At 38.9% G+C, this 12,568-nt stretch overlaps 1 protein-coding gene across 2 annotated transcripts in view; it reads right to left on the bottom strand.

The window, feature by feature from the left end:
- LOC132820801 (POU domain, class 2, transcription factor 1-like) overlaps positions 1–12,568 on the bottom strand; it is a 180,433-nt gene that overhangs the window by 73,605 nt on the left and 94,260 nt on the right. For both annotated transcript variants that reach the window (XM_060833113.1, XM_060833112.1), the window contains one exon: positions 595–720. In XM_060833113.1, coding sequence (XP_060689096.1) covers positions 595–720 — 126 coding nt within the window. The remainder of the gene's footprint in view (positions 1–594; positions 721–12,568) is intronic.

Below are 12,568 nucleotides of genomic sequence, written 5' to 3' on the forward strand. Positions count from 1 at the left end.
AGCATATTCAGTAAGCTGCACAAGTTTGTGACATTTTCGCATTCAATCTGAGAAAGATAGTGCTCAAGGACAAAAAAACTATACTTCAAAAGTATTTTGGAACCATGGCGCTAGGCAGGAATTTTAGATTAAAAGGAAAACAAAAAGATAAATTGGTTAAGACTATAGTGAAGAAATCAAAAGAGAAAATTATGAGGGAAGTTCAAGGCGGCAACAAAAACTCAATGAAGAATCAGATCCTGACAGAGAAAGACAGATTGGGTCTTGGAAGAAACAGAAGTAGGAGGTAGCAACTTTTTATTTGGACAGAGTTAAAACCCAACACATGAAGCAAATGGCCAAAAGCCTGAGCAGTTAAAAACAAAAGGTGACTAAGCAGAGAGATTTGGGCTACATGATAAGTGGTGGACAATTGACGAACGAGACACATGGGGAATGAATATAATAGCATAAAGCCTTGGCAGGTAAAAAAAGAAAAGGGAGAGATGTAAGGGACAGATCACAAAGCTGCAGGGAGAAGGAGAGAAACAATAAGTGACTTGATATTTTTATGGATTTTAGGTTCAACTTTATGTGACAATGGCTTTCACATACCCCAGTGATCTGCCCGCCAGCAAGCATAAGCTGTGTCTGTGGAAGGGTGGTCTGTAAAGATGGTTGCAGCGAAGGCTGGGTTGTCGTTTGCTGGGATGAAGAATCCCCTGATTCTTCACTTTTCACCTTAAAAACACCAAACAGAATTGATTAGTCACTATGGAAATCAAAAATCTGACCATTTTAGTAAAATGGCAATGTAAACATCCAGTATATTGCAATTGGAAATTGCGTACCTCTGTTTTTAAATGCAGCACTGGCCAATTAATATTGCCAGGCAGTGCGTACAGAGCATAAACGTAAAATGGTTTCAAATGTTTTTTCTCAAAATCCCTCAACATCAAGGATCTTCTGATAAAAATGCAAGAGTGTGCCAACCTTCCAATGTTTAAAATGTCTTTACGTTATTTGCCTTTTTATAGCACAAAAGCTATTGATAATTTTTTGAGTTTATATTTCAGTCTTAAACTTTACCCAGCAAAATTAAATATGAATGACATGCTCTTCTAGCATTGAATGCAGGATAGAACCAATGGCAGACTTTTAAAAAAAAATCAAGATTCAAAAGCAAGACATATCTGTTATGTTTGAGTCTAATTATACATTATAAAACGATAAAGTAGATGATAAAAAACTTGAACCAGGAACAATTTCTTACACATCTTCACAGTCGGACTTATACAGGGCACCAAACTTCTCCCCCCCCCCCCGGTAACCGAACCGACTGTCTTGAAGGAGGTGCATGTAACCCCATAGGGCTTATGCTTATTGGAGTTGAGAGGAGATCTTATTGAATTCTAGGGGGTTTGACAGGATTGACATGAAAAAGTCATTTCCCTTTGTGGGAGAGTCTGGGACCAGCAGGCATAATCTCAGAGAAAGGGTCAATCATTAAAGAGATGAGGTGTATTCCTTTCTTCGGAGAGTAGTCAACCTATGGAACCTTTTACTGCCATGGATATAAACCTAGCCCTCTCCAATTTTTCATGAAGACAACTTGCACATACCATGTATTAGTCTGTCAAACCTTCCCTGAACTAATTCCAATGCGCTTACAAGGTTCCTTAAATAAGGTGCAAATACTGTACACTGGATTCCAGATGTGGTTTTTCTAATGCCCTTTATAACTGAACTATTACCTTCTTACTTCTATATTCAAATCCTCTTTTAATAAATGATAACATTCTATGAGCTTTCTTAGTCATTTGTACCACCACAGAATAACATAATGGAGAGAAGTATCATGGAGGAATTATGCAAATGGAAATTCGGCTTGAAGTCGACTATAACATTGACATTGAGGATAGTGGTTAGCCATAGGAAATGGAATTGGTGCCAAAAAAATGATGTGAGTGGATGGGCCCAAGTTCTTGACTATTATCTTCTCCATGTCTGATTAGAGAAAACTGCTGACCAAAGACTAGATGTGGGGAAAGAAGGTAGTGGATAGGAAGAAAAGAGGGATAGAACTTTGGTACTACACAACTGTTTCAAAGAACAGAAGACTTAAAAAGGAATTTCTGAAAGAGGGCAATGAGAGCAGAGAGAACAGGACCAAAAGGAGGAACCATTTACTATGATTGTTAGCATACACAGAAGAAGGAAGCTAGTTAGCTGGTATTTTTGTTAAAATGCAGTTGACAGAAAGAGACAGATTTCATCAGAACAATTAGCTTTGGGATGGCATCGGAAAAGGTGGGGAAAATAATGGGGGATATGCCAGTTTAGCATGGGGATGAGGATATTGGGAGCGTGGGAAAAGTAAAATTGGATGAGAAAGCAAAGGAAGACAGCAAAGGCAGATGACTAGATGGTCTCAGCCAGTGACCATAAATTCCTCACAATTGCTGTGGGAAGTGAGTGCACAGGGAGAAAAGACAAAAGACATCTGTCTAACAGGTTCATGATAATGAAAAGAGTCAGGGTTTATTATTGCTGTATGCAGTGATCTTGGAGTAGTACACTGTTTTGAGCGGTAGTGATGCCTGCTTTTAGGTATATGGTGCACCCAAATCTAATGATCGATGACAAAGCTAACTGTCCTCCATGCTTTATCCCTCAGACTTGAGGGGGTAAGGATTGAAAGACTGTTCGTCGTATAACTTCAGATATATTCAATCAGGACTAAAAATTTTACATTTCAAAACTGATTTACTTGTGTCCTGGCTTATAAGTTTCTCCCGAAATCCCTGACAACTAAAAATTCACCCAAACATCTGGATGGGGGGAATATTTAGTTTTTACTATCTATAAAAGTTTCAAAAAAACTGAAACAAGAATGAAACCTTACTCTGCTGTTGCACATTAAATGGAACAGCTTTGCTAAAACTTTGATTTACACAAGCTCAACAGCACCACCATCAAGTGCATTTTGGTACTGACAGAGTTCCTAAATTTGTGAAAATTATCCACATTGTGTAATTTTAGTCAGAAAATGCAGTTATCACAATCTAGCTCATGTGAAATCCAATCAACTCCATAATCTAACACATAAATGCTGGCCTAGCCAGCAACTCCATGCATCAAGTAAAAAAAAACAGCATGGTTCAAGTTTTATTCCTGCTATAATTTGTTTTGCTATACAAATCCAAAGTGATGGGCTGTTCATTCCATCATGTCTGTCTTGACAGACAAGGAACCCTTCAGCCTGATTTCCCTTCGTTTTTGGGTTCATTGTTTTGTAGGTTGGGACACTTCAAATGTATACCAAGTACTTTTACATGTTATGACAGCTTCTGTCCTTATTATCTTCAAAGACAGTGAATTCCAGATCTCTGTAACCCTAGGTAAAACTTTCCCCTCAAACCCCATGTACCTTTTACCCTAAATCTATATCCTTAAATGTTAGTAAGGCCTTTTACCCTAATTGGAGGAATCTATCTTGTTTCCCATGGATCTTTTAATTATATTTACTTCTATTGCATTTTCCGCAGTGTTCTCTGTTCCAAAGAAAACAGCCCATCAGATCATCCTTCCAATGTTTCTAAAAGCATTGCAGGTTCATAAAAGACCCTAGAAATCTCTGCTCCATGTTCAGCCTATCAAGCCCACTCAACCCTCCAAACAGCATCCCACCCAGACCCACCTCATCCCTGCATTTCCCATAGCCAATCCACCAAGCTTGCACACAGAGTCATAGAGATGAACAGCATTGAAACAGACCCTTCGGTCCAACCCATCCATGCCGAACAGAATTCCCAACCCAATCTAGTCCACTTGCCAGCATCCGGCCCATATCCCTCCAAATCCTTCCTGTTCATATACCCATCCAAATGCCTCTTAAATGTTGCAATTGTACTAACCTCCACCACTTCCTCTGGCAGCTCATTCCATCCACGTACCACCCACTGCGTGAAAAAGTTGCCCCTTAGGTCTCTTTTATATCTTTCCCCTCTCACCCTAAACCTATGCCCTCTAGTTCTGGACTCCCTGACCCCAACTGGAGGACCCAGCAGAAATCCACACAGACATGGGAACGATGTGCAAACTTCACACAGACTTTCCCTATAACGTTGCAGCAAGATCTAAATGTAGTATTTTAGCAGTGAGTAACAGAATTCCTACAGTGTGGAAACAGGCCCTTCAGACCAACAAGTCCACACTGACCCTCCAAAGAGTAACCCACCCAGACCCATTCCCCGACCTTGTATTTATCCCTGACTAACACACCTAACCAACACATTCCTGAACACTACAGGCAATTTAGCATGGCCAATTTACCTAAACAGCACATCTTTGGAATTTGAAAGAAAACCGGAGCACCTGGAGGAAACCCATGTAGACATGGGGAGAACGTGCAAACTCCCCACAGAGAGGTGCCCAAGGTTGGAATCAAACCCAGGTCCCTGGCACTGTGAGGCAGCATTGCCAACCACTGAGCTACCATGCTGCCCCAGTGGTCCATGTTTTTTTTTAAAACAGTTCTAGCATAACATCCCAGTTCTTAGATTTTGAGTTGGCTCATAAAGACAAATATCCCATCTATCACCTCAACTAGCATATATTCATCAAAGCATTTCAGGTATCCAGTGATGCTTATAGTTCTCTGTATCCTATGACATATTATGCATTTTCTTGCTTTGTTAGCCTTCTCCACAAGGAACTTTTCCTTCACACTTCTACAGAATTCCATTCACCATAATTTGCTAACTTGTCTGTTGATACAGCTTACATCTTCCTTCCTCATTATTACATAATGGCTAAGTTTAATATCTCCTACATCTCTTACCTTGAAGATGCATATCACAAAAAATATGCAACCTTGAATTTAGCTCTGTGGAATGCCACAGCCTTAATATTAAAAAAAAATCACTGATCAACTATTACCTTTAGCTTCCTGACATTCACGGAACAGGAGGCAGCCATTTGCCCCAACATGTCCATGCTGGTCAACTAATCCCACTGAGGCTAATAGCCCTGGAGGCTAATAGCAAGGAAAGCAAATATCTAAACACTGCTTGGAAGCTCCACGAGCTTCTGATTCAGCCACTATCAAGCAGTGAGTTCCCACCACCCTCTTGGTGAATAAGGTCTTCCTTAATTTCCCTTTTACCTTTCAACCTTTTACTTTAAATGTATACTTTCTGATTATTGAGCCTTCTACTCATGGAAAAAGTGTCTTCCTATTATTAACCCTCATAACGTTATACAACATCAGGGCCTTTGCTGCTGCAGAGAAATGAAGCCCAATCTTTCCTTGGTACTGAGACTCTTCAGCTCAGGTGGAATCCTGGTAAATTTCTGCAGATTCTCTAGTGCAATCACATCCTTCTTATACTGTGGTGACCATACATTACTCTACTTCGGAAAATTAACATTTTATATAGTTACAGCATAATTTCCCTGCTCTAATATTTGTTGCCTCAGCTAAATAAGTGCAAGTATGCCTAATCACATTAGCCACCCCAACTTTCTATCTTCAAGGAGCTGTGGATATGTATATCATGGTCCCTGTGATTTTGTGTACTTTCCACAGACCTTTCATTCACAGTTAATTTTCTTGCCTTATTAGAGCTCCCTAAATGCATCCGCACACACACACTTCTCTAGGTTGAATTCTATTTGCCATTACTCTACCCACATGACCAGTTTGTCAAGAAAAGCACGTGACTTAAACTAAATGGCTAAATAAGCAACCTGGGAAGATAACTGCTTACATATTTACTAAGTTGCAATTTTACAAACTACAAAGAAAGCGACAGGGGGAAATAAGCAGATTAAGTTTGGAAGAGGAGATCCATACCAGCAGAAAGACAGTTTTAGTTCTGACAATCTCCAGGCTAGAGGTGAAAAAACCCTCAGCATTTCTGACAGTTAAATAAGGAAAAAAATCATTGAGTTAGTCTATGTCTGCCTGTCTACAGTGCATCCTGTGGAAGGCATACAATATTCTGGTAATCCTCAAGGCCTATTTATGTGAACACTAACTATCAAAACTCTGAGAAGCAGCAATTTTAACAAATATCTAAACATGACATGGAAGTTACATGAGAGGAAAATGATCACATAGGAATCAACAAGAACACTGTAGGAATAGAAAATTTGGGCATGGAAAAGGTGCTAATTTAGGTAAAGTAAAAAGAAAATAGTATGCTTCTACTGCAATAACACTGGACACACTAATCTGAATTGCTGGAACGTTAATGGAAACCTTACTTCAATAGGAGGAATGTCTAAAGAATTCTTATAAAAGGGTGCATTAAGAAAGGAAAACTATAGCCGTGGCACAATTAAAGTGTGTTCCCTTAGAACCTGTTAGGGAGGAGGAGATTGTACAAGAGAATTAAGACAATTCTGCTTCGATTACTAGTAAAAGAAAAATCAGACTACCACAGGCTCTGAATATTTTATTTTAAAGGAAGAGATATTCCTCATTCCTCTGTTCAAGGAGATAAACTAAATAAAGATATTGAGAGACGAGGAGCCAGTCAGTCACTAAAGTTGGATGATGATACAATTTCTCTTTGTTCAGTGTGAATGTAGGAGATATGGTTAGTACACTTGTAGATGACAGCAAAATTAGTTGTGTAACAGAGTGAAGGAGGTTATCTCAGAGTACAATGGGACCTTGATCTGATGAGCCAAGGAGTGGCAGAGGGAGTTTAATTTAGATGAGTGCGAGGTGTTGCATTTTGGAAAGGCAATCAGGGCAGAACTTATACATTTAATGATAGGGGCCTGGGGAATGCTACCAAGCAAAGAGACCTTGGAGTGCAGGTTCATAGTTCCTTGAAGGTGGAGTTGCAGATACACAGGTAGTGAAGGAGGAGTTTGGTACGCTTGCCTTTACTGGTCAGTGCATTGGGTATAGGAGGTCATGTTGCAGATGTACAGGACATTGGTTAGGCCATAGGGAAGTCCAAAACTAGAGGGCATAGATTTTAAGGTGAGGGGGGGGGGGGGGGGGGGGAAGATTTAAAAAGGACCCAACTTTTTCACGCAGAAGGTGGTGCGTGTATGGAACGAGGAGACTGGGACAATAACAACATTTAAAACACATCTGGATGGGTATATGGCTTTAGAGGGATATGGGCCAAATGCTGGCAAATGGGACCAGATTAATTTAGAGTATCTGGTCAGCATGGGCAAATTCGATCGAAGCATTGTTTCTGTGCTGTATAATTCTATGACTCTATGAATTGTCCACAGGAAATGAAGGAAAAATATACTAATTGCAGGTATAAATGGAGGCTATAGTCTGATTCCTTTACATAGAATTGTATTAAAAAGAGTAACTTAAACAAATCAATTTTATTTTGGCAAATGTCCTGATGGGTTCAAAAGGATCAGTCACACTGAGGACATTGGAACATCTAGTGAAACAAAAGAAATCAAAATGCTGCGGAAAGAACATCTTTGATTGTTTCTGGAATCTGCTGTGACTAGATCTCATGCTCATGCGGAATCTATAAAAAAGACGACTTGGAAATTCATTTATTTGATGCTAGCTTGGAAAATTTAAATACAAGAGAATGAAGGATTACATAAGGATGTAGTGAAATTTGCCGAGGCATTCTGTACATCTCAGGTAATAAACAACTTACAAACATCATTTAAAATTTTGCTTTCTATTCCAATGCTAGATTTCAAAAAGCAATGTAGTAGGGTCTTAGTACTGTAAAGGTCCCCGATCGAAAAAGTGGGGATCAACGTCTTACAATGCTTATGGTTTTCTGAGGCAGTACCTTTGGGAAAAACTTCAGCAAAAAAAAAGGAAAACTTAGCTGAATTTTATTTTAAAAACATGGATTATCCAAATGAATACATGTTTAGATCAAGGTGCAAATGGTTTGCCACAAATATTCGAAGAAATAATAATGAACAGTTTCGGAAATCTTTTAAAAAATCATCTTCAGCTTATCATCCATAATCACAAGGAGCAATGGATAGATCAAACTTTAAAAGAATATATTTGAGTTCATTGTTAAAAGAAATTTATCAAGGTGTTGCCTGAGCTGCAGGATCTGAGTGATGAGGAAAGAGTTCAGTGACTAGGATTATTTCCTTTGGAGCAATGAAATTTGAAAGAAGTTTGAGAAGGCACTTTTTCTATTAGTTGGCTGGACCAGCAATTATTGCCCAAGCCCAACTGCCCAAAGGGCAGATAAGAGCCAAACCTCACTGCTGAGGGCCTGGATTCACATCTAGGCCACACCCCAGGTAAGATGGCATATTTCGTTTCCTGAAGTACATTAGTGAACAAGACGGGTTTTTCCTGATAATCTGCAATGATTTCAAGACATCATTAGCCTCTTATTTCCAAATTATTATTGAATTCATGCTCTACCATCTGGCATAATGGGATTTGAACACAGGCCCCCAGAACATTACCCGAGTCTCTGTGTAAACAGTCTAGCGCGAACACCACTAGCCATCGCTTACTGATTTAGGATAAAGAGGTAGAAGGCTGACAGAAGAGTTGAATTTTTTTCATTCAAAGGGTAGTGGAAGTCTAGAACTCACAGCCGACTAGAGTGGTTGAATCACAGACTCTCATACCACTTAAGCAGCATTTCGATATTCACTTGCCATATTTCCAAGAACTATTTAAGGGTCAATATCTGGCATATGGAATTGGCGCAGTCAGATCTTTTGTTAATTGGTATAGAGACAATATGCCGAATGCTGTTCTTTTGTAAGCATCCATGATTCTATTACCATCCCAAGGATTGGGATAATGGAAGTTCCCTGTTAGTCCTCATCTCTGGATGTGCCCTTTGTGAGACTATAGGATTCAATACTGTGTCTACACCAATTTTTGAACTGACATAAGGACACGAGGTGAAAGGTCAGAATTAAAAAAAAATAAACTAAAGCTCAGAGGTTTACTTTCAAACTTGTATCTAAAGTTCCTCAGAAAAATAACCAAAGCAGGTGTGCTGGCCAAGAAGTGCTCATCAAACAATAAAAATTAGAGCAGATAAAAAGGCCAAAGCTGGGACTTTTCTTGCCAGAGACGAGGTATTAGCATGGCAATCTGTCTTAGCAGAACCATTAAAAGCAACGTTACTGGATATTATTGAAAAGAATCTCAATAATCTGAACTATATAGTGAATGTCAGATCAGGTTGCATGGCATGGAGGTGCTTACAAAATTAGGTAATTATTATGCAATATTTCAAAAAACTATTGAACTGACTTACAAGGACTATCACAGACTCAAAGTAATTTGTTAAGAATGGGGAGGAAAAATGTCTTTTGCAAAATATGTTGCTAGCTTTGAGATGCGTTCCCGTGGGTGTAACCCAGTGTACAAAAAGCTTTCGACAAAAACGGAGGGCTGTTTGGCCCTTAGCATCTGCAGCTCTTTAAAAGAGTAATATTAATCATGCATTTTAACTCTGCTCCCCTCCCCACTCTCACATCTGTGGAAAGATTCTTGGAAAGTGGTGATTTCCAACCGTCAAAGGAGAGGTTGGCAATGGGAAAATGGGCCAGCATAGTGGGATTTGCCAGTGAATCTTCGCAGTCAGAAGAGGGGATAGCAGTGAAGGGATTGGGTGGGGGTCACAATCGCCCAGCAAACTCTCCCATAATGGGTGGGCAAGGGTGATCGACAGATAGCTTATTTGTGGTAGATGAACAGTAAGACAGGCTAGCGGCAGGAAGGAGGGACTGCAGAGGCAGAGTGGGCAAAATCCACCGCAAGTTTGATGTGGGCAGTGTGATTTGGGGATGAGCTGAAATTCTGCAGTAAGGAACTAAGCAAGCAATTCTTCTGTTTTCATGCGTGTGAGCGATAGAATGCGTGTATATGGGTGACTCTGTGACAGCATGTGTATGCCTGAGAGAGTGCATGTCATTGCGTGTGTGTGTGTCATTGCGTGTGTATATATCACTGCCTCTGGGTGTGTGTGTGTGTGTATCATTGAGTGTGTGTGTGTGCGTGTATCATTGAGTGTGTGTGTGTGTGTGTGCGCGTGTATCATTGCCTGTGTGTGTGTGTCTGAGAAAGTGTGCCTCAGTGTGTGTATATGTAGGAATGTATGTGTCAGCAAGTTAAGGGGTCAGTTGGCCAGATAGCTGACTTGTAATGTAGAGACATGCCAGCAGTGTAAATTCAATTCCCACACCAACTGAGATTACCATGAATGACTCTCCTTCTCAACCTCTCCCCTCTCTTCAGACGTGGTGACCCTGAGGCTAAACTACCAGTCTTCTCTATGTAATAAGAGAGCAGCCCAATGGTCCGATAAGACTACAGCAGCTTTAGCTTTTACCCATAAAATAACTTATAGACTGACCTCAGTTAATTCATGTGAAAGAAAAACAAAATCAAAATTCATGGTGGCCATTACATTATTGAACGAAATCTACTAGCTGGAGCCATTTATGGTGGTACTGAATCCAGATGGACCGCAACAATTGTGTATTATTTTCCAGTTCCCTGGGGTCAGGGAGTCCAGGACTAGAGGGCATAGGTTTAGGGTGAGAGGGGAAAGATATAAAAGAGACCTAAGGGGCAACTTTTTCACATAGAGAATGGTATGTGTATGGAATGAGCTGCCAGAGGAAGTGGTGGAGGCTGATCCAAATGCCTTTTAAATGTTGCAATTGTATGGGTATATGAATAGGAAGGGGTTGGAGGGATATGGGCCGGATGCTGGCAAGTGGGACAAGATTGGGTTGGGATATCTGGTCAGCATGGATGGGTTGGACCGAAGGATCCGTTTCCATGCTGTACATCTCTATGACTCTATGCCTAAGACAACAAAGGAGAATCCAAATCTGATTCCATAAGTGAAGGTTTGTAACAAAAGGATTAAACAAAGATAATTTGTTATTAAAAAAAATGACTTGTTCAGAATATTGGCAAGTTCCATTTACTGATACAAAAACATATCAGCTTTTTTAACACTGGATGGATGTTATCAATTTAAATTCATGCCATTTGAAATGAAAAACAGACATGCCACTTTTCAACAATTTCATAATAGATTATCCAACTTTGTCATATTCACAGATAACAACAGTTCAGCCAAATCTGAGATGAATATCTGCACTTGAACAACTTATTTGGTCAGTTATGATGAGCCAATATGGTCATAAATTTAGCTAAATTGGGCCATAATAGGAGACAATATCAAGTCATACCTAAAAAATCAAAACTAAGGACCATCTTGGATTTTCCCATACCTAAGACAATATAAACATTCTGCAATGTATTGGCATGAGTGAATTATTGGAAGCTTGTTTTGAATTTCAGCATCCTTGAGGCTACTTTGACAATTTTTTTTAAGAAAAGCAAGACATTTGAATAGACAAATGAATATCAGCAAATCTTTGAGAGCAACAAGTTATAGGTTATTTAAAATGGTTGTGAATGCCAATGACATTGGTGTTGATGCAGTGATTTTACAGACAGACAAGACAAGGAATAAACAACCAGCCAGTTATTTTTCTAGGAAATTGAATATATCTATTGGTAAAAATTCAATGGTAGAAAAAGAAAAACTGGACTTAAATTGGCTCTACAATATTTTCAAGTCTACATATCCAACAATTCTGCAGAGATTGTTACCTATATGGATGATCATCCTTTCATTTTCATGGAATTAGTCCCAGATAGGAATTTACAACTTTTTTGAAATTTAATGTTAGAACCATAGAAATTGAAATAACTCCTTTTACAGGAAAATTACATTATAGGGACACTTTATCAAGAGCAAACAAACGTGCAAGAAAATAAATGCTATAATCAAGTTGGGTTTGAGCAGAATATGATTTCTATGAAACATTTTTGTGGATTGAAATTAAATGTATTAAAAATGGTCATAAAATAAAAATAGTGCAGGAAATTTTGATACAGTACTTATCTGTGCACACACAGAGATGAAGGCTTATAATACATTACTTCAGAATTGTATAGATGATAAAGTTTTTGGTTTTATTTCTGTTATGGTGACTTGTTTTTTTTAAAGAGTCAGAAAATCATTTTGTGAATTCATATATTTAATTCAAAGCAGCACTTCCAAGAAAGCATGTGACCTAAGCTAAATGCTGGGCTAAGATACCTGAGGAGATAACTTAATAAACACTTGAGCAGTTACATTTTTAGAACCTATAGAAAGAGTAAAATTAGGGCACATGTATTTCAGTTTAAAAGATAAAGAAAATTTTAAACTTGGGCAGTACCCAGGTCATCAATACTGGAAAAATGTCTTCAGCTGTTTTATCAGTCCAGTTAGACCGAGGTAAGAATAAAGCCGCAAGCTTTTCTTAAAGAGCAGTAAGGAAATTTTAAAAATCAGTGACTTAGCCAGTTTCTGTGATTCTATGGCAGAGAATCACTACTGGTACATGTGCAAATAGGAAAAACTTGAAACCTCAACAGTTGAAGACATTTTAAGACATGAGTGAGTTATACTTCACAGAGGTTGAGTATCCATAAAGGATATGGCTAAGAAAAGCTGAGTCATTATTTTTGATGATTATGATCAAATTTTTCAGAATTGTCACATACAGACTTTTTTTT

The sequence above is a fragment of the Hemiscyllium ocellatum genome, chromosome 12 (genome assembly GCF_020745735.1).
Source record: "Hemiscyllium ocellatum isolate sHemOce1 chromosome 12, sHemOce1.pat.X.cur, whole genome shotgun sequence".
NCBI classification, from domain to species: Eukaryota; Metazoa; Chordata; class Chondrichthyes; order Orectolobiformes; family Hemiscylliidae; genus Hemiscyllium; species Hemiscyllium ocellatum.